Source organism: Chenopodium quinoa, unplaced genomic scaffold (genome assembly GCF_001683475.1).
Source record: "Chenopodium quinoa cultivar QQ74 unplaced genomic scaffold, ASM168347v1, whole genome shotgun sequence".
Classification (NCBI taxonomy): domain Eukaryota; kingdom Viridiplantae; phylum Streptophyta; class Magnoliopsida; order Caryophyllales; family Amaranthaceae; genus Chenopodium; species Chenopodium quinoa.
The window spans coordinates 6,212,301-6,235,205 of record NW_018742309.1 but is presented as its reverse complement, the minus strand read 5'-3'; the positions used below and the strand labels follow the sequence as shown (position 1 = coordinate 6,235,205).

The 22,905-nt window shown below is 38.9% G+C and overlaps 2 protein-coding genes across 4 annotated transcripts; one reads left to right on the top strand and one right to left on the bottom strand.

Moving 5' to 3' along the window:
• The first annotated feature begins 5,227 nt into the window (after nucleotides 1-5,227).
• Nucleotides 5,228-5,881, top strand: LOC110687319. The gene has a single exon (XM_021863956.1). It carries the CDS (start codon nucleotides 5,228-5,230, stop codon nucleotides 5,879-5,881), a length of 654 nt encoding a protein of 217 aa, XP_021719648.1.
• Nucleotides 5,882-15,089: 9,208 nt separating this feature from the next.
• On the bottom strand, nucleotides 15,090-22,609 carry LOC110688761 (ribonuclease TUDOR 2-like). 3 transcript variants are annotated; one of them, XM_021865531.1, is made up of 18 exons: nucleotides 22,406-22,609; nucleotides 22,282-22,308; nucleotides 21,561-21,724; nucleotides 21,267-21,341; nucleotides 21,011-21,136; nucleotides 20,761-20,859; nucleotides 20,254-20,460; nucleotides 19,946-20,161; nucleotides 19,755-19,862; nucleotides 18,621-18,791; nucleotides 18,298-18,498; nucleotides 17,854-18,213; nucleotides 17,509-17,739; nucleotides 17,198-17,386; nucleotides 17,038-17,118; nucleotides 16,769-16,963; nucleotides 16,265-16,642; nucleotides 15,090-15,721 (listed from the first exon to the last, which is right to left on the bottom strand). In XM_021865531.1, the coding sequence occupies exons 3-18, from the start codon at nucleotides 21,705-21,707 to the stop codon at nucleotides 15,533-15,535; spliced, it is 2,973 nt and encodes a 990-aa protein (XP_021721223.1). In that variant the 5' UTR covers nucleotides 21,708-21,724; nucleotides 22,282-22,308; nucleotides 22,406-22,609; the 3' UTR covers nucleotides 15,090-15,532. The 3 variants fall into 3 exon arrangements, with proteins under 3 accessions (XP_021721223.1, XP_021721217.1, XP_021721227.1); XM_021865525.1 differs by having other exon boundaries at nucleotides 22,282-22,609; XM_021865535.1 differs by lacking the exon at nucleotides 22,282-22,308.
• Between the last annotated feature and the right edge of the window lie 296 nt (nucleotides 22,610-22,905).

Sequence of the window (22,905 nt, the reverse complement as noted above, 5' to 3'; positions counted from 1 at the left end):
TCCTGGAACTTCAAAAGGGTATACCTCAGCTAGGATCCCCGAAATTCCATCGAGGTCAAGGGTGCCGGCACCCTTGACCGCCTCCCGGTCAGAGGGAGGAACTACTTTAACCATTGACTTGGCTACCTCAACCAAGTCAAGTCCCTGGGGGCCGGCTGCATTAAGCAAAAGGAAAAACAAGTTAGACCTAATCAAGAAGGAAGCAAGAGTGAGTTTTTACAAGCAAGTGTCCATACATCTAGGCGGCCCCGCCTGGGTTTTTGAAGAAGTGGCCGGCTGCTTCTCAGCCGCCACTGTTTTCCTGGAAGACCCAGGAGAGCTTGCAACAGTCGTTCTCCGGGCCTTGGGGTCCGGCTGTTGCGAGGAAGAAGCCCTTGGAGTGCCAGACTGAAAACAAAAAGAGTTAGTATATGCATAATACAACTTAAAGGGGAAGAGTTTTCAAGGCTGACCAAGGGTGCCTCCTTGCTGGGGGAGTCGGCGTACGACTGCTTCATTAGTGAAACCCGCAGCATGGCCGCCGCAGTCTTAGATGCTGTTATTTTACTCATGGCGTCGGCTGAAAGAAATAAACAGCAAAGTTAGTAAAAATCCCAAGTAAACAAGGCGTGAAAAAACAGAGTATTCGTCAGGCCGGCTACCTCTAGAGCACCGACTGCCGAGGCCACAGGCGGCCAAGAAGTACTCATCATAGAGCCACTTGAAGCTCGGGACGCAGTGTAGGGGTACTTGCTCTCGTACCCCTGAAGTAGAGTTCACCCTAGTCTCTACTTTGAAGAGTCCTTTGTCTAGGATCTCTCTTTTAGCCTTTGGGGGAACAGGCGGCATGCTGCGGCCGCCTGCAAGAAGAGGCGGATCCCTGTTCCACTTGTTAAATCGTTTGTTCAGCTCCGTGTCTGAACTCTCGATAATAAGGAAGGTGTTCCGCCAATCCTTCCATTTGTTTGCCTTACCTCTCGTCATGAGGTAACCCCTGTGGCTTGTTAGTTGATACCAGCCGGTACCTCCCGACTTAGGGGTCCGGCTGAGATAGTTCATGTGGGCGAAAGCCTCAAAACTTGGCTCCACCCCGTTCAGTTCGCACCCGGCCACATAGCCGAGTACGTTTACCCAAGAGTTGGGGGCTAACTGCCATAACCCCAGATCATACCCATCTAAAATCCGCTGAACAGCCGGATGTAATGGGAAGCGCAGACCAGCTTTGATGGCCGCCACATAGCAGCCAAAACAGCCGTCACCATAGCTGGTACCAGCCGGCCAGACGACAGTATCTTCTGGATCCGGCACAAACAGTAAATACTCCGGGCTCATTTTGTGGTTAGCAATAAAGCTCGCCACGTTGTCTCGCATGGTTGCGATCCGGCCCCGGGGCACCCTGCAGTAGTAGGGGGTGTTTTCCTCTCTGTAAGAGGCGGACGGCTCTGCCCAATTATCCCCCTTCTCCACTGCATGGGAACTTCTCGCCTCTTGTAGGCGGTTATGTTTTTCTTCTGAGTCAGAAGAACTATGGTCAGAAGAGCTGGAATCGGACTCGTCCCCTGACGAGTCCGAAGAGGACGACTCCTCCCCTCTCCTAGAGGGGCCCGCCTCCTCTCCCTTAGAAGGAGCAGAAGGTAAATTGGACATGTCCACGGTTAGATGAGAAGGGAACACCTTGGTCCCTCTCTCAGAACTGTCAGCTTGACAGTCGCCTCGTTCCACATCTGGCGCCTGGTCAGATGTTTCGCTAAGGAGTACCCTTTGGGAGGAGCCGTCTGAGTTTGATATTCTAGCAGTCTTTTTTGTTCTGGCCATCACGTTCTGCATAGACACAGATTCAGTCGGACTTTGAATAAAGGGCAAAGATGGGTCCAGAAAAGGGCAGGCGGCACTCCTAGTCCTAGATTCAGCCGTCCCCGGTGACCGGCTGATCACTAACTTAGGGCGTGTCGTGTGCTTCCATGGTGCCATTTCAAAAAATAAAAAGAAAATTAAGAGTAAGAGAACTGAGTTACCTGAACGGATGACAGTTGATGAAGTCCTGAAAGTTCGGGTCAGTCGGCTTGTCAGAACAGGCGGTAGGCAGAAAAAGTCCGAAAATGTCAGAGCAAGTTCAGGGGTCCGAATGTTCTCGCAAAAATTCTCAAATGTGAAAATGACCGAAGTCAGCACTTCCTTTTATAGGCAAAATGAGAAGGCGAAGGGTCGCCTCCGAATTCAAATTTGGGCGGGAGAATCTCCCGGCCGTCTGCAAGGTGACACCTGTAACGGGCCGTCGCCTGTCACCGTGCGACGCCTGTCACAGGCGACACGTGACCAGTCGCGTGCCACCTGTGAGGGGCAAATGATTAGGGGATTTTTATCCACCAAGCACCGTTTGACAAGTGGACCAACCAGGTTCCGCCACGCGTCCTCCATGGACCACTTAAGACACGCCACGTGTCCACCCATGCCAAATGGGACAACCGGCCATCAAGGCCCATTTCAGTCTAGAAGCCCGATCGGCTCTAGGTTTACCTTAAACCTAGAGAGTTGCACGCTTCCCAAGGCTATAAATACTCGATTAATCCTCATTAATCAAGGGACCGAATAATTTACGGAACACACTAATAACCGGCTGATCTCGCTAGCAAAGCAGATTACCTACATTAAATACTCTCACCTAGAGAGACCTTATTACTTTAATTTCTGTATTAATTACTCCTTAATCAGGTACTAACTTGACCGTTGGAGGCGGAGCTCTCAGGAGTCTCCGTTATTTTGCAGGTACAGGCGTCCGGTTCCAGTCTCGGAATTGTAACTCTCCCGCAGGACATCAGAAAACCCCGAAACAATATTAAATATTGTTATTAACTTCATAGCTATAATTTATTTTTAAATGTTATCGTTCATTTTTTTATTCATTATAGAAAATGTGAAGAATTAATAAAGAGTGAAAAATCCAAACTCTACAATCACTAATAAAATGTAGAAGATTCTTTTTTTTTTTTTTTTTTTTTTTTTTTTTAAGAAAAACCTATGTAGGAGGAAAAAAAGAATGTAAAAGAGACCAATCGTCAATAATTTTTACTCAATAGGAATAGAAATTGTGTATTATTTAGTCAATTTAGTTATAAAAGCTTTTAGGAAAATGTATAATTAATCAATCATTTTTAAATATTAGTTTTTCCTTGAAAATGTATAATTAAAAAAGAATGATGTCAAAAATATTTTTGGTAGGAAAATTAATTATAAGAAGCTAACACGTGGATAGTGATGATGTTAGCGGTAATTACTTTAATATTAGTTATAAATAGATAGATTCTATATTGCATTCAACAAAAAAAAAAATTTAACATATCTTTCATATATTTTATATTAAGTATTTTTCTATAAAAATACAAACATATACTACGTATAAGGTAATATATTTGAATATACTACCGTTTAACTTTGTATATTTTGATTTTTTTTTTTTTTTTTTTGCTTCAATCGGCATTGAAACTTAGCTCCTTACATGTTTATTGATTTATTTATAATAATGATCAATAACGATATACTAAAGGCGAAACAAATGTCATTCTTTGCATTGGTTAATATTTTCCCGCGATTTTCTCTTTCTTTTTTTTTTTTGGGCAATTACATTGTATATATTCTATATTACATTCAACAAAAAAAAAAAAAACATATCTTTCATACATTTTATATTACGTATTTTCATATAAAAATACAAACATATACTATTGTATAAGGTAATATAATAGAATATACTACCATTCAACTTTGTACATTTTCTTTGAAAAGAGATTTTTTGTTTTTTTTTTTTTTTTTTTGCTTTTTCGTACATATTTATTTATTGATTTATTTATAATAATAATAATAATAATAATAATAATAACACGGCTATTCAATAACTATAAATATAAATTGATCATTAATTATTGCTAAAAAAAAGAAATAAAAACCAATTAAATTTGTATAAAACATTGTGCTTGTCAAAGTATGCCAACAAAATAAGGACGGATGGCGTATATAAGTACATTACACGGGTAGTAGTTAACATAAATTTTCATTATAAAATAGAAATATATAATCATTAAATTTCTTACATTTTTTTAAAAACGTTTAACAATGATAAATAACTTTTGACATCAATATACATATAATATTTAAGTTAATTTGTTTCAATTGACAATATAGTTTTTTTTTTTTTTTTTTGGAAATTATTGTTAATTTGACATTGTAATTTATAATTAGATTAAGTAAAATCATGCGTTGTACGGGAATTAAGCTAGTAATATGAAGAAAAAAAAATATTTATGAATTTATTTATTCAGAACTTATTTTTTCCTAATATAAGTCAAAATAAGATGGAACATAAACAAACCCTTAATCTTGATCTAATTATAATTATTGTCTATAAGATGTTTAACTATGCCTCCAATGGGAAAAGTATGTGGTTATAAACTTAATTAAGAAACGAAGCTTAAATAAACAAAGCATTGAAGACATTTCCCTATGACCTTTTCCCCTAAATACTTGCGTACATTTTCAACACTCCAAACATAATTAAAACAAGAAAGCTTGATTACACAAAGTAAATCATCACAAATAATTAAAGAGCCCCTAATTAATCTCTTTACTAATTAAACCATCTCCACTTTCTTAATTAGTTGAAGTTTGAAAACTTGAACCACTACTTCTCCCACTCTCACACACAAACAAAAAGCAATCAAACAAAAAGCAAAAGCCTTACCTCTTAAGTCTAACCTTAAGAGACAACTCTTCCACTTGTTACCAAAATGGACCCCACTTACATTATGGGTTTAATGATGACATAAACTAAATTTAGGCAAATCTCAAACCTTCATTTCCAATCCAAATCTCCAAAAATCATTAGATCTTTTGCCACGTTTCACTCTCATTTTTCACTATCATATCCCATTTTCTTAACCCTAGTAATCACTGGACAACTTCTAATTGAAGCTCCTATAAATTTGTACCTTTAAATGCAACTTACTTTGCTTTTTGTATATAAACATTTTAGCCAAACATTTCACACCATTATTACATTTCATCATACATTGTGTTATTTTCATTCTTTAGCCTTATTTACATGAAAGTTATAGCCTAGACATATATACACTACGCTATAATTGCTAATTTATATTTCCTTCGTTCTCTGTTAGTTGTGAGATATTGTTTCACTGTATCTATATAAGCCACCAGGCTATTGAGGCCGAATTAAGTGCTCCCTTAGTCAATTAGAATGAAGGTGAAGGTGCCGAGTTTGATGAAGAAGATAATAGCCGCATTTTCAAACAAAACAAATGATTTAAGAGTACGTTTAATGATATTCTTTCTTCTACACAAGAATTTTGATAAAACCTCACTAACCAATTCCCTTCAAGCCCTTGTTTCTCACCACCCTCACCATAAGAAGAAAAACGACGATGCCATCGACGAGAAGGAAGAGTTAGAGCTCGTCGAAAATCGACTAGACAACAAAGAACACGAAGATGATGAAGAAGAAATGAATGGTCATAGTTTGTTGTTGAACTATAACAAAGCTACAAGCATGATGGTGAGTGACACTACTCACGACATGAGGGTTGTACAAGATGTAGCGCGAATATATACACCAAATCAAATTGGTGAGCAACAACGTAACGTGGATTTGACGCACGCGCTGTTCAAGGAGTCTGAGGCGGAGATGGAGAAGGAGGAAGAGACCGAGGAGGTGGTCGAGGGTGGCGGGCAGAGAATGATTGAGGAGGAGGAGGAGGCTATGGGAGATGAGGATATAGACCAAGCAGCTGATATGTTCATACAAAGGTTTAAGAAACAAATGCTTCTACAAAAACAACGTTCATTGGAGAGGCAACAATATAATAATTGTTCCTATCTTTTGTCTAATGCTTGAAAAATTATGCACTTTTTTTAGTTATTAAGATGTTTAATCATAATTTCAGATTCATTTATGGTGTCATTTTGCTGTGTTTTTAATATCATAAATGGCACATAGCTAGTAATTATATGTAATAATTTTGTTTTGGGTTGTTGATTTTTATTTTTTATTATTTTTTTTTTCGATTAATTTCTAAGAATGAGATAAATGATCTTTTGAAATGAGATGGCTAGAAAATTACATGTCACTTTATTTTTATCAATAAAAAGCACCATATCAATTTATCACCCTAGATTAATTCAATGTATTAGTTAAGCTTCTTTGCTCATTCCATGTTTTAATTTTTGTACTAGTATATAATAGCTGAAAAGTAATACTGGTATATATACATGATGTACTAGTATTTTTTTTTCCCCCAATAATATACCCAAGCAAAGTACGGAGTAATGTTAAGATTTGGGTTTCTCAACCAAGTTTGTTATTTGCAAGTACTATTTTAGTCTAAGGTCATGTTCACTTCACCATATTTTAGCTGAATTGAAATTAATTTCACTAAACTAAAATTATTTTTGTTGAATTTAATTTATTTTTGCCGAACTGAAATTATTTTTGCCGAACTGAAATTACTTAACTGATTCTTTATTATATTTCTTCTTTAAAGTTACTGATTTTTATTAAACTGGAATTAATTTTGCTGAACTAAAATTGTTTTTACTGAACTGAATTTATTTTTACTGATCTGAAATTATTTATACTGAGTATTATTTTTGTAAGGTGAAGTAAACAAGGCCTAAAAATGTGTACAAAATAAGATTACTAGCGCAAAATTTTAAACAATCAAAGAAATCATAAATTATGGAACCAAATACTAGTACTACACTACTATGTACATGTTTAAAGAAGAAAGAAAATGGACTCCAATGATTTAAATTGCTTTTTATAAATATAGATAGAGGAAGACATTATCCTGAGGGTAGGGAGCCCCAATTTATCTTCATGATAAACAAAAATCGTTTATTCAATGATATTTTCGTAAATAAATTAACAAAAGCATGACATTTTCATAAATAAATCAATATTTGTAAAACCTATATTTAATCAAAATTGTGAACTTATTTACCGAAATGCCACCGGATAAACACTTTAATTTTTTTGTGTATCATGAAGATAAACTTATATTTTCTCCATTATCCTATACCGTACTTTCTCAAGCATCGCGTTATTAATTTACTATAATAAATCATAATCCCAAGAAAGAGAAAAGAGAAAAGAAAAAAGTAAAAAAGAAGAAAAATGGAATAAAGGAGAGAATAATGACTTTGTTTCCTTAGAGGGGTTTCCTTTATGCTCAGCACAGATTTGATTTACCGTTAGTGGATACATACAACTGCTGCTGATTTTCCTCATTCTAGAGGAACATTCTAAACACAAGCCTATTCTTCTGATTTTTTCTTATCGTAGCCTCCCTCGGATTTAAAATAATAATAATAATTATAAAAAAAAAAAAAAATTAAAAAAAAAAAAAAAAAAAAAAAAGAGGTCAGTGTTAGAGGTAGTGTTTGGGTGATATTTTTCAAGTGTTAAATACACTAGCGTTTTTAAGATATGTACTGGCAGAATTTGTAAATTATATGAGCTTGTTAAAATTATACTCTGTAGTACTCCATATATCTACACTGTAATATAATACTCTAAAAATTATTTTTAACAAATATTTATACTATCAACAAGTATTTAGACAATTAATGAATCTTTACCCGTTACTAGTTGACACCTACTCCCTTAGTTAGACACTTTGAAAGTGAGAGGGGATTCCACTCAGGGATTTGTTAAACATCGCCCACAAATTACTACATAAATCCCGCAAAATATACTTGGTTTGACACTTTTGCTCATTTGTGAATTCTTACCCAAAACGAAAAATTATGACATCGAAAAATCAAATTAAAAAACACTTGGTTTGACAGTTTTGGCCATTTGTGAAATCTTACCAAAAACGAAAAATTCTGACATCGAAAAATTGAATTGAAAAAGACACTTGGTTTGACACTTTTGCCCATTTGTGAAATCTTACCAAAAAACAAAAAATTCTGACATGGAAAAATGTGGAGCCATACTAGGTCCGCGCGGGAGACCGGAGAGCCGAGGGACGCCGAAGAGCCGTCGTCGTCGCAGCAAAACGAGGTAAAACATCGTCGGAGGCGTGAGCATGGACCACCACTGTCATGGTCGGGGCGCATGGCCAGGACGCCGGTGCCATGGCGGTGGCGCCTGGCTAGGACGCCGGAACCGTGGTGGTGGCTTCCAGGTTAGGCGCCACTCCCACGGTTCTGGCGTCCTGGCCAGGCACCACTCCCACCGTGGCGGCGTCCTGCCAGGCGCCACTGCCACCGTGGTGGCGTCCTGCCAGGCGCCACTGCCACCGTGGCGGCGTCCTGCCAGGCGCCACTGCCATGGTGGTGGTGGTCCAGCCAGGCGCCAATGCCCTTTATTTTATTTTTTTAATTTTTTTGTTTTTTTTTTGTTTATAAATTTGATAAATTGAAATTCTTAAAAAAAAAAGAAATTTTTTTATTTGTAATTATGTTTTAAATATTTGTTAATAAATTTATTTTATAATTTTGTATGTGGAAATTAGATTTTTAATTTTTTTGTTTTTTTTAATAAATTTGAGAAATTTAAATTGTAAAAAAAAATGTATAACTTGAAATAATGTTTTACATATTTTCTAATAAATTTATTTTATAATTTTGTATGTGGAAATTAGATTGGTGTTAATAATTTACAAAAAAATTGATTATGTTTTAATTTTATTTGTGTATGAATACTTTAACACATAATTATGTTTTAATTTTGTATGTGTATGAATACTTTTATAAATGATTATGCTTTAATTTTGTATGTGTATGAATACTGTTATACATAATTATGTTTTTAATTTTGTGTTAATTTACGCTTTACATAATTATATGTATTTAAATATAATATCTAATTGATGCAGGATTATGGTGGAGACGAAAATGATTACAGTGGGATATCTGTACATGATGGTCCCTTCGAAGATGCTCAACAAGCGATTGATTGGGCTAAACAGGTTGCAATTACTTCTGGTTTTTGCTTGGTAGTAACAAGTCATAAATCTCAACGGGATGGTAGAATAGATCGCATTTTGAGATGCAACCGTTATCGCAAAAGAGAAGAAAGAGATTTCAGTACAACCACTCGGTTTGATACAAAGCGGAAAGGTTGTGGGTGTGAGTTCAGAGTAAAGGTTCGGCAACTAGAGAGTCGTGAAGGTTGGGAAGTGAAGGGTTACTCCAAATAGGGGTATCACAACCATGAGATGATAGTATATGAAGTGGGTCATCGACAGTTGAGCGGCTTAAGTCCTGCTGCAAAACTGGTTGTCAAAGAAATGAGTGATGCTCAAGTGAAGCCTGCTAAAATATTAGCATCTGTGCTAGAGAAATTTCCTGAAGACCAGCCAAACCGAAGACACATCTACAACGTCAGACAGCAACTGAGGTTTGAACGGTTAGAGGGAAGGAACCCTGTACAGCAGCTTCTACACCAGGCACAAGCACGTGGTTACCTGTTCTGGTATGATTCTGATGAAGATACAGCGGAGGTGACTCATCTATTCCTTGTGCATCCTGATTGTGCTGATATGATCAAGTCCTGGCCATCTGTTATTTTGATCGATTCAACGTACAAGACAAACAAGTACAGGTTCCCACTGGTTGAGATGATTGGGATGACTCCAACGAACCAGAACTTTCTGATTGGCCATGCAGTCATCAAGGATGAGACGACTGCGAGTTATCATTGGGTCTTGGAGAAGCTGAGAAACTACATCGGCCCTAATGTTCAGCCATCAACCATCGTCAGTGATTGTGAGGGAGGTCTCTTTGCCCCCATAGCAGAGTTGTTTCCATAATCGAAGCACTTATTATGCACATGGCACATCAAAAACTGTGTGAAAGTGAAAGCCTACAACCTCTTCAACAAGAATTTGGAAAGTGCAGAGAGATTGGTAAATGGTAAGTGGCGGAAGATCCTGCAAGCTACCACGGAGGCAGAATACGATCGAGCCTTGGCTAACTTCAGGGATTCGTACCAATGGTGTCCGGCACTGATAAACTATGTGATGCAGCAGTGGGTACCTCACAGGGAAAAGTTTGTTAAATTTTGGAAACACTACAACATGCAGAGTTGAGAGTGCTCATAGAGCTACGAAGGACTGGACTGATTCTTCCACCGCTGCTTTGGATACACTGTTCGAGAGAATAAACAAGGCAATTGAAACTCAGAAGAACGGCATCAGGAACTCTCTGGAGGACTCTAGGCTGCGACATGGTACGATGTATAGCCATTTCATATTTAAGATTCTATATGGGCGTGTGTCACACTACTGCTTGGGGTTGATTCTGGCCGAGCACAACAGGATGAGGGAGTTGGCGGATGAAGTTGATGTTCGGTGTGGATGTGCTATATCAGTAACTCATGGATTACCTTGCGCATGCACCATTCACCGCGTAATTACCCAAGATAGGACGTCGTTACACGTTGATCAGGTTCATCCATTCTGGCGGACGCTCGTTATTGGTGAGCATGCAGATACGCAGACGGTCGACCGCGAACAGGAGGAGTTGGAGCAGTTTCATTCGATGTACGACCGAGTATCCTCCAGTCATCCTTCCATTATTCATGATGCTACTCACGTACTGCATGACATGTTCAACACGTCCTGCTTAGATCACGAGGAACCTGAAGGGGTCAAGCGACCTAGAGGTCGTCAACGGCGGAACAGGAGTGCGTTTGAGTACATTCGTGGTCGTACATCGTCATCCAGTCGTAGCTAGTCTTCTTCGTCTGTGAATATGCCCGGCACTGGTACAATAGCTTACTTTAATTTACGTTTTATAATGGTTTTGAGTTTACTGCTGACTTGTTCACTATGTTTAATGATATGTTCAACAGGAAGATTTGATATTGACCAGTTTCCATACAAGGATAGGATACCTAACATCATCATGTCATACTTGGAAGGCTGGAATGATGTAGTTGGAGATGGTAATTGCGGATTTCGGGTCGTGGCTGATGTGTTTCAGATGGGCTGTATCATGACCGGATCCATCAATGGAACACCGCATCTACGGCAGTTGGCGGTGGGATATCATGATCATCGGCGTCGTCGCCATGGTCAATGTCTCTAATCAACCTCGGGTGCGAATACCGGTTGTACCATTCCATGTAGTGCTGGTCACACATGGGAGGCACCCTAGTAGGCGGCCTCTGCAGCTCCCCAGTCCATAAGCGGGCAACCATCGGGAACTGCTCCCACGTGGCAATCATGCTATCCGGCCATTGGACGACGTACTCCTTCGACGACACAGATCGGACGACCTTACTCGGCCATGCCGGTGGAGGAGGGACAACTTGGACGAACCCAAGCTGGCGAAGACAACGCTGGGCATGTACGCCTCCATGATCTCAAGAACTGTATAAGTCCCGTGTAGAGGGTCCTGGGTACCCTATTACTAGGGTTCTGGCCGAAAGGCATCCATTTCACCTGCAAAAAAGGTTTCAAATTAGTAAGATTCATATAATAAATGCATTACAGTACAAATTTTGAAATAATTTATACACTTTACCTCTAAGGGGGACATCTTGTCAAGCGATAACCGTATCGATCGGAGGCGGTCAACAGACTTCTTCTCCAACCGCGGACTCCACGCACAGGCACGGGGCATCCCATCACCAATAGGAACCGGGTCACGGTGTGGTCGAAATGCAGGAAAATACTCGTATATCCAGGTCTGCAATAAAGTCGGACATCCAGTGATACCTGCCGCGTCAGCCCGACTCGAAAATCCTAATTGGCGATACAGATACGCCAACGTAGCCGACCCCCAAGAAAACTAACCAACACTGTCCGGCTCACACGCATCAACTATGTCGCGTGGCCTGAGCTTGTTTCCGCTCTTATCCGGAAACAAGGTACACCCGAGGAGAAGAAAAACATAAGCAGCCAGCTGTGCATCGTGCGTCCTACGTGCACCGGGGTGCAAACAACGCTGCAAGACGGATGCGATCTTCACACCGTCGTGGTCCCAAACACCAAGCGCCCCGGTGTACAGCGCAACCTTGTCCACCGCCAACAGCTCCGCCAGCAAATCTGCCTGATTTGCATCAGTCACAACAGAAAGGCGTTTACCCTCTGCGCGAATCCCAAGAATGGCCTCGACGTCATGCAACATGATCGTCATCTCACCGAATGGAAGGTGGAAAGAGTTCATATCCGGCTGCCATCGCTCAACGAAAGCCGTGATCAGCGTCCAATCAATCTTATCGTGCATGGTGGTAGGAAGGTGATTCACCCCAGTGCCCTGCAGTCGGTCAAACATCTCGCTCCCCACCGGCCAAGCCTCAGCCCATCTGCTCAAAACACTACAAGTCTTTTCCCGGGTTTGGCATTTCAAAATGCCCGTCACCAAACCCCTCTCCTGGTCCTCCCAGATACGGGTAGCTATGTGGACGCAGATGATGTGCCAAATCTACTGACAAACCTACCATCCCTACCCTTACGCACATCTACCCTATGTGTCTCGTACATGTCATCTAGCCTCTGACTGAATGGACCGTAATCATCATATGGTCCACTCCCATCGTCCACATCCTCATATGCGTCCTCCTCCTCCTCCTCCTCCTCCTCCTCCTCCTCCTCATCATCATCATCATCATCTTCATCCTCATCCCGATGGTGAACCCGTTCTCTATGAGTCGAGGCCGAAATACCACGGGATCTAAGATGTCTGGGCCTCGAGCTCTCCATCGAGTAGTTTTCAGACCTAATAAGGTCTAGATTCTTCCCCGCACCATGACGAAAATGCGACACTTTCAAAAAATTAAAAAATATATACACATTAAAAAAAATTATAAGAAAAATAACTACCAAAAACCAAATCTAGCTAACTACCAAAAATGTATACACATTAAAAAAATTATAAGAAAAATAACTAGCAAACTAACTTGAAAAAGAAATTAACAAAACACTTAAAATAAATGACAGAATAAAATATACACAAACAAAGAAAAAAAAAACCAACACATACAAAATTTATAGGGATATTCTATTTGGTGGCCTCGTGGTTTTAAAAATTCTACGTGGAAGACGAACTTTTTTCCAACTCTCTTCAGTGACACCAAGGTTTAGAAAAATATACATAGTGACCTTTTTTAGGTTTATGGCTAACCTTTTTAGCTAAAATGGTTAACCTTTTGATTTTTTTTTAAATAAAATAAATAAATTAAAAAAAAAAATTTAAAACCCTAACCCCTACCCTAGCAGGTGGCAACCCACCTCTGGCAGGCGGCAGCCCCTGCCTCCTCCGGCCACCTTCCCTTCCCCCTCCCCTGTCCATTTCCGACCACCACCCCTGCTGCCTCCAGCCATCTTCCCTTCTCCCTTCCCCCTCTTGCTGCTTCCACCACCACCGTTCTCCCTTCCCCCTCCTGCGCCTGCTCCGTTTTTTAATTGAAATCGAGCCGGATTTATGCTTTGTTGCTTTGGTTTGTGGTTGCTGCCGCTTATAAGAGGTGTGGCTGCTGGTTTGTGGTGGCGCGGTGGTGGGGGGAGGGGCGACGAGTTTTCTCGAGGTTGGAGGAGGGCCAGTTGGGGTTTTCGAGGTGAGGGAAGAGTTTTTAATGGAGTTTCGGTGAGAGAGGGAGGGGGTTTCGGGGATGGGGTGGTGGTTTAGGGGGATTGGCGACGGCTGGGAAGGCCTGCACACCGGCGAGGGTGGGTCTGGGCGCCGGCGGGTGTGGGGTTGGTGGTGGCAGGGAGGAAGGGTGGTAATTGATGGTGGCTGGCTTTTTTTTTTTTTTTTTTAATTTATTTATTTTTTTTTTAAAATTAATTTATTTTTTAAAAAAATCAAAAGGTTAACCATTTTAGCTAAAAAGGTTAGCCATAAACCTAAAAAAGGTCACTATGTATATTTTTCTAAACCTTGGTGCCACTGAAGAGAGTTGGAAAAAAGTTCGTCTTCCACGTAGAATTTTTAAAACCACGAGGCCACCAAATAGAATATCCCAAATTTATATAAAAATTACTTAAAAAAAAACAAAAAACAAAAAAAAATTCCAATTTTCAAAAAAAAAATTCTGATTTTCAAAAAAAAAATGATTTAAAAAAAATAGAAAAAAAAGAAAAAAACAAAAAAAAGGGGCGCATGGCTGGGACGCCAGCCCATGGGTGGCGGCGCCTAGCTAGGACGCCATTCCAGTGGTGGCGGCGCCTGGCTAGGACGCCACACCGGTGGTGGCGACGCCAGATCCAGACGCCATGGCCGTGGTTCTGGCGTCTGATTCTAGCGCCACCACCACCGCCGTGGCGTCTTCCCCAGGCGCCACGCCTTGCCTCAGCCGGCTTTTTTTTTTTTTTTTAAACGGAAAAAAAACCTACCTTTCCACCGTGAGACTACTTCCCTCCGGCGCCGCCGCCGCTAATTCCTTGCCTTGCCGCCTCGACATTGCCGGACTTTGAATTATTTTTTTTTTTAAAAAAAACGTAGAATGAAAGTGGCACATTTTTTTTTTGGGTGATGAGAGTGTTTCTTTTTTTTTTTTGGGTCAATGGCAATATTGTCAATTCAATGGAAATTTGTGGGCTTTAGTTGGTAATTTGTAGGCGATGTTTAGCAATCTACTTCCACTATACCAAGCTTAGGTCAGTCAGTGCATTGTCATTAAGTGGCTGATTGTGTGCTGCTAGTTTGCTCTTCAATAAATGAACACTTTGTGTGCTGCTAGTTGTGTAGATGTGTGCGATTATTGCATGGCATAACCGTGTAGCTGCCTAGGCAATTTGTGTTGGGCGTAATCTGTATGGTTGCCTAGGCAATGTCTGTTTGCCGTAACCATTATGGCTGCCTTTGCCTGGATGATTTGTGTAGGGTGTCCGCCTGTCCGGCATGGTGTGTGCTGCCTGGGCACTTGAAATCACTTATGGATAGGAAGTACAATATGTCAATTACTCCGTAACTAATACAGTTGCAGTTGCCTAATTAACAAAGTTATTAATCAGTGACTGCATTTTTTAATATAGATACTTCGTCCTTAGAATTGATTTTGATCAATTTAGTAATGTTATTTTCCTAATCTAAAGTCAAACGATCTCACACAATAGCATAATAAATTCCAACCTCCGTTGCAGAAGTAATTTACCAGCAACTAAACCGTTACATACTGCTAGCCATTTATTGAATTTCTTCAATTAATCAAGTGACAAGCAGTACGCCCTACATTGATAGTATTTAGTTTACAAAATATGGTATAAATTAAACAAGACTGTTGAGAAAATTGTCGATGCAGCCTCCGAATGGAGACAAAACGCACTCAAGGAGAGCTGTGACACTTTATTCAAGCATCGAGAGAGATGGGAAGGGGGAGGAGGAGGATATTATCCACTAATTTGTCCGAAAAATTATAGGAAGAGAAATTTAAAATAAAAGTAAAATATAACAAAATTTTGCAACTCAGAAAATTCGGAAAAAAAAATGTTTAATTTAAGACTTCATTTCCCTCCTCTATATCTCATACTCTGGAAGTTGTAATCCCGCCCTATAGCTAATCCATGGGTAACAGACTGCCAGTCATTATTGCTCAACGCTTACCAGCAGCTTTCCTCAAAGGTGGAGCAGAATCCTCGTCATCAGACTGTACGTCTCCATATTGCCACATTCCACTTCGACTCTTTTTTGCCTCTTCTTGGAATTCTTCGAGGTTATCAATAGCAGACTTCCTCTCCACCGAATCCCACCTTTTAAGTTTTTCTAATCTAGCAAGTCCAACCTGCAATATTTCACAACCCAATAATCAATCTATAAGAGCTGAGCTGGGACAGACAAACAGCCAGAAAACATGATTATGTACAAACAAAAGATTTGGAAGTGTCATATTAATCACTATAATAACAGAACATTGCATAAGGTCAATCTGGAAAAGTCATAATCAGTTTTGGATCAAATCAGGTAATCTTAGCTTCAGTAAAATTAAGGTATGGTTCAAGTTATTCAAATCAAGTCATCATATATGGACCAATTTTGCCCCAAGTCTAAATTAACTAATGACAATATGACATACTGAAGGACCGACTTTGAGTTTACTTTTCTAGTTTTGTTTTCAGCTACAACATCAATAACAAAGCCTTAGTCCCAAAATGATTTGGGGTCGCCTAATATGAATTGTCATAAGGAATCATCCGATATGAACAAGGGACATAACAAGATAATCAATTGAAAGAGTTAGAAAAAAGGTGTCTAAAGTGAGAAAAAGAAAAGAACATCCAGGTAAAAATAAAAGGATTTTAGAAGAGAAACAAGAATCATCTCATACCTTCAACATGGCAGCATTGATGCTTGAACTGGCTTCTACATCGACCAAGGTCACTAGAAGAACTGTGCCACTACCTTGGCCTTTCGATTTTCCACCAGAAGTATCTTTTTCCTCAACCATGGCCCTGAATTCCCGGGAACTGTTAAGAGTTAGCTCACTCAAATACTCAGCTGCTTCTTGGCCATAATCCTCCTCTAAGCTAGGAACCTTTACAAATGCAAGAGTGCAGAGTTGAGCTGATCCAGGTACAGAAAGGACAGAAGGAGGTAAAGGTCGTAGACGACTGTAGGGGAGTACTTCTTGATTACCATAATCGATATAGAATACTTCAAACTCATCTTTTGGGGATTGAACATCACCACGGGGCACATTCACAATCTATTGTAATAGCAAAAAGAAGCCCAGTCATCAATTAATTAAAGCATTAAATTCAAATAAACAATGCCACCACATGTCACATTCAGAAACACAGAAACCCAAATAACAAATATTCACATCTCTTACCATAGCTCGATTCCATGAATTGTCTGCACTAAATTGAGCAAGAACCACATCACCCTTCTTGGGGTTAAAGCTTCCGATTACTGGAGCCTCCTTGATGTCTAGGGAAGCAAGTTGCTGCTGAATAGAAGCAACCATCTGGTCCTCAACTTTTTGAACATAGAACTTTCCTCCGCCAAGGACTTCGGTAACAACAACCTGTTTACATGTAAATGTTAGATCACATATGGTAAAATTACAGCCAATAAAACTCATATTACAACCCAGCCTACCTTCATAACTTCTTTCTGTCGATTTTCAGGGGCTGATGATCCATTCACAACTTCTTGACCTTCAACATAATTTTCCCATATCTGCAATGAGCCAATAGTTGATTAAATAGGACGATACATATGATTTAGCGGAAGAGTTTATCATATATGCATTACTAACCTTCAACTTCTGGCGTTTAGCAGACTCTTCAGCTTGAGCAAGAAGATGGGCATCTGCTATCCGATCTGTGCCAAACGATTTCTGAAATTTTGCTAGCCCAGCTTCTAGTAACACTGCAGCCATATTGATCTTAGATTCCCAAAGGGATCCCAAGAAGGTTCCGGTTCTATCCACAGTTTCCACTTCAATCTGAAAATTAGAAAAATAATGGATAAACATAAAAAAGCACAAGGAACAAGTCTTTAATTTTTTTGATTAGATTTAGAAGAGTAGGGTTATTTTCCTGCAATCTCAAAAAGGACGTATATTACCTCAACATCTCTCTGCATTATTCTTCTTCTCATGAATGCAATTGCATCATCTGAATAAGGTTCACCTCGTCCAGGACACCTCACACCTGAAAAAGAAAATGCTATACTGCAAGTTGCCTTAGGAAGCAGGAGCTTGAACCGATGACCGCTGAGTACATATTCAACAACAGCAGAGTGCCTCTTAACTCGCTTCAAAAATGGTAAGAAGTCCTTGGCTTTCTTCCCTGAAGCCTGAAATATTAAGATACTAGAATTGAAAACTCTTTGTAAAATGTATAGAACAAATAACAGAAGGGAAAAAGGGATAAACGACAGGATTGCAAAGACATGAGACCCATTACTAACAGTGGTGAGGTCTTGAATGTGGTTTGTGGGAGATTCTTCACCATGGACCCCTTTCCTGTTAGCTTTTGCTTTCACTTCAGCTACCAAAAGGGCATCATAATAATTTGATCTTTCTTCAAAGTCTCTGTGTGGTACGACAGTAGCAAGCCCACGGCCAACCAACAATTCAGCAACGTTGTATCCATTTTCCTGACCAACAACCGTAGATGAAGCAGATGTTGCATCACCTCCTTTACCCTTTGATTGAGCAGGCAGGAACACTGATCCAAAGTCCATTACCCTAAACTCAGATGAGGGAGCTGCATTTTCAGCACCACCCCCAACAGGGACCTTCCTTGAGTACTCCATGGAAACATTCACCTAAGTTCACATTAAACCTCATTATTAGACTTGACTTTTAAGGATCACACTACCTCCCCACAATAACTTAAAACCCAGGAATACCTGACGGCCAATGAGCTTTTGGCGGAGGAACTCCTTTGATTCACGAGCATGTGATTCAGGTCCTTTGTTGTTCCAACGTGGATTACCCAGTTTCGGAGCTTTTATGCTAGAGATATTTACTCTTCTCTCAGCCAATGGACTACCAACCGGCACAGCATCATCAGCAACGATAATACAGTCTCCACTAACAATTTCGACCACCTGATGTCAAAGAAGGTTAGGCAATTGCATAAAAGTAAAATGCAAAGATAATACAATGATAATATTACATCCAAGGATTATTGCTTATGGAGTTATGGTCATGAATTATTACATCCTATTACCTTTCCAGTAAAGTTCTGGTCATGAATTGCTTTTGAATTTGTAGCAGGAGGTACATAGTTCGTCCACATCTTGATTCGCTTCTTTTTAGCCTCGAGTTCTGCTGTTTTCAATTCCTTCTGGTCCTTGGCTTCCAAAGATTTAGCACTCCAATCAAGATATTTGGCTAAGCCCTGCATTTTTTCAAACACGGGCAATTTGAAATGTTCAGTTAGAATTGGAAGTACATATGTGCTGAAATTAGATTATGCTAAAGCAAATACATTAATCAATAAGCTCAAGTCAAGTTGCATCAATACTTGGGAGTTGGGACTTGAGAGTCACGCAATAAGATCTGGGTAAATAGATAGGACCAAATAATCATCATCCACAGAAACTAACAGTTAGTGATTTAGTTGTGCAGTTGCAAAAGAATCATAGGAAATTATGATGAGCAAAGATGGTTGGTCGAGTCCCATGTCAAGCTGTCAACCATACATCCAGTAGTAAGTGAACCAAAGAATTTCTGTTTTACAATAGTAAGATTAACTCACAACGAAAACAAGAGCATCTAAACCGTCATTGAAATAACCGCAAATATGGAATATATCTAGACATTTCAGTAAGCGACGCAATGTAAAGGATGTATTGAAATTACTTGTGTTCTGCCTACATATTGAAACATTTATAAGAACATATCAACCACCAGGAGTTCTGGTACACACTTCAAGAAGCCAGTGCATGAACAATACCATTAGTCACAATCAACATAGAATTCTCAGGATGTAGCATCGTGAACGAACAAAACAATGAAAAGATAGCAAACAATAAAACCAACAAGGTTACCATGAAAACTCATTTCATAAACTACCTGCCCAAAAAAAGGTGTATAGCAAAATGGTGGCCTTGGCTTTTGGTCAGAGTATAAAGTGAAAGATATTCATGAAAATGTATTAGTGCATATCACATCATACCTTCCAAAACCAAAAGCTAGTGCAAAGATCTATCTACTCTCTACTTGTAATATATTCCGCATGTACAGTGTGTCGAAAATGCAAATGCAACAGAAATTAGAAACCCAATATTCATCAGGCAAAAGATGAACCTTATGCAGCTGCAAATAGCAGCAGTATGCTTTTATTGCCAAATATACTTACATTTTTCACTAACTCCAAGGCCAGGTTCTTTACTTCACCACCATCATCATAATAAACAGAACCAACCAAATTTTTGAGTCTGTCTGGTTGCTCAAGGACAATACGTACCTGCAAATGGAGATAAAGTATAAATTCAAATCCAGACACAAAATACATCAAACACTATGATAACACAAGGGCAACTAGCTTACATCTCTGTGCAAAGTACGCGTCTCTGTGAAGTGTTTTGCTTCCCTCCCAAAGGGGTCTGCGGGTGTCTCCACACCTGGAGCAGCAGAGGCAGCAACCTTCTGAGCTGCCGTCAGGGGAGCACGAGGTTCAGTTGCAGCTTCTCCATTGGGTCCATCTGTACTCACTTCAGCTTCAACAATTCTCTCTGGAAAGGGTCTCCTTCCCATTGATGGACACTATAACCATACAGATCAAATAGTATAAGAGCCAAAATTTCAAAGCCTCCAAATTTAGCACCACAAATATATTAGTAGCAAAGCTTAAGTACCTGAATGCCAGCCACAAAAACCTGAACATACTGAAACTCTGGAAGCAGGTAGACTCGCAATGTGCTACCATCACGAACCTGCTCCACAACTGCTTGCAAAGATCTCCCTTTGTTTTCAGATGTAAAAGCCACTACATCAAAATTAGTGGATGCATCCATGGCAGATGGAGGCAAATTTCTGATAGAAGCCTCTGAAGCTCCTGGCACCTGGAGAGCAAGAACAAAGTTTATCACATATCATACTTATAGTCTAAAAATAAAAGCTTAAACGGAGAAAAAACCAGAAACAATTGCACATAAACACTAAAGCTGCCAGATTGAGAGTTCTTCAAGGTCGTGCTAGTTCAGTCATGTTGGGTCGTATTTGACTGCTCTAATTATAAAAAATAAAAAAACTTTGGGAGGAAATACATCATTTGCTACATCACAGCTCTGGATTATTATGGAATTCAGCACACGACAATTAAATTGGCGAAAAAGCATCAAATTGCAAAATTTGAGACCTACCTCGCTCCACTTGCCTAAACCTTGCTGTTTTGCTTTTTCCTCAAGTGCCAACAGTTCGGTAAAATCAGAGTTTGCTTCATTCTTTGATGGTGTTTTTACCTGAGTAACCAAAAAAAACAAAAAAGGGATTTTTTTGCAGACGATGAGTATCAAAGACGTAATTAATACCATCAAATTACAGCACTTAATATTAAATCAAAGAACACCAATAGATTATGCAGAAAATCATTAACATCATGACTTAGCACACCTTTGCCCAGCCTTGTTGAACCACCAACTTCGCAACGTCACTGCCATCAGCAAGCATTACAGATGCAAACTCTCTCCCCGGAATCTGTTTCGCTGAAGTATTTGATTCAGTTTTGAAAACTACCTCCTGTAATTATATATAGAAAACTTTCCATATCAGAAGATTAAAAAACCATAATTCACATAAAATTATTAAACATATTAAAAATAAAAAAATAAAAAAATAAGCAGATTCAGGGGGGAAAAAAAAAACACACCTTTCCAATGCAGAGTTTCCTCAAATACTCTCTACTCTCCCAAGCAAATGGCTCATCCTCTCCGTCTCTACGAGCCTGTAATATAACACATAAAATAACCACCACATTTAAGAATTAAGAACAAACTGGTAATCATCAAGACTCGAAAATTGACAACACAATAATTCTAATGACATACAATAACAAATATGCCAATTTGGTGACAAGAAATACAATGCATACTTCCATTGAATTTAAAACTACATTTACGAAATAATAACAAAAAATACATTAATTAGCAAGTAAAATACACACCAGCCTAGGAGCTATGATTTGCTTTAGAATCACAGCCTTTTCCGGAGGAATTTCGTCTTTCTTGGCAATACCCATAATCACCAAGGTGTCCCCTGATGGAACAGCCTTCACCATCCCTCTCAACCATCTATCCTGTCCTGCTGCCATCGCCGAGTTTCTTGGATCTAAATAATAAAAAAAATTACCAATCAAATATTAGCCAAAATTCAACGATATCATTGAATCGATCAATTAAACACTAAAGCATTTAAAAATATACTTTGGCATTCAATTAAGCAGATCGAACATTCAAATTCATCATGCATAATATTAAAAATATAATCGAACATTCAAATTTATCATGCATGATAAAAAATCAAGATCGAACAATAGAATTCATCCTTGCGTGATTGAAATTAATCGAAATTAATCACATTTAACTAATTTTCAGCTGATTAATTTGCTACTAATCAAACACTCTCAACTATACACACAGATCCATCAAAACAACACTCAATTCAATTCAATCCAATCCAAAGTTAACCTCAAAATAATAACTCGAATACAAAAGAAAACAAAATTAAAAATTTCAAAAATCAAAGAAAGAAACAGAATGTTAATCCATTACTAATTGAATCAAATTAAACAACAAAAACATAAAATAAAAATTCAAATTTGAGTTTTCAGATCGTACTGAAAACAAAATCAAAATCAAAATTGAATAACAAAAACAAAAACAAACCTCAAAATCGATCGAAGAAACCAAATCCTGGAAAAACAGAATACAAAAATTCCGATCTAAATTAAGATCGGATAAATTAAACTCCGTACCAAAAAAAAGAAGAGAGGGAAAGAGTGAGATCTACCAGTTACTGAATGAAGAAGAAGAACGAGGACCTCGACGGCTACGCCTTTGAAAGTATATATAAATCCAAAAATTAAAATAAAAATAAAAATTGAAGGAAAATAAAAACAGAGGAGAAGGGGTTTAGGAAGAGGAGAGAGAAAGAGTGAGACAGAAAAACGTGGGGTTTCTCTTTGCTTTCACTTCTTCTCCACAAAGGTTGGTTTTTAAAACTAGTCTTAAATTCTTAATAATCCTAATTTATATCAATTTTGTATTCCTAATCCTAATTGATTTTTATTTTATTTTTTGAGGTAATAATCCTAAGTGATATCTATTGATTTTTTTATATTTATTATATGTTTGACTTTTGTCATGTTTGTGATTTTAATTATTTGGGGGAATTTGAGGTGTGTAATTGTGTATTAATGGATTGATAATAATGCTAATGGATAATAGTCATATTAATACTAGTACTAATATCTTTCCTTATTAGGTATTAATTAAGGAATGTATACAAAA

Bases quoted from the DNA above. Each gene is read 5' to 3' on its own strand.
- LOC110687319 (XM_021863956.1), top strand. From the start codon at position 5,228: ATGAAGGTGAAGGTGCCGAGTTTGATGAAGAAGATAATAGCCGCATTT.
- LOC110688761 (XM_021865525.1), bottom strand. From the start codon at position 21,707: ATGGCAGCAGGACAGGATAGATGGTTGAGAGGGATGGTGAAGGCTGTT. The intron at 18,214-18,297 runs GTATTCCTGGGT...ATGTGAACTTAG, and splicing joins AAAAGCTCATTGGCCGTCAG to GTGAATGTTTCCATGGAGTA. The intron at 16,643-16,768 runs GTAAGAGATGTG...CTATTACAATAG, and splicing joins ATTCATGGAATCGAGCTATG to ATTGTGAATGTGCCCCGTGG.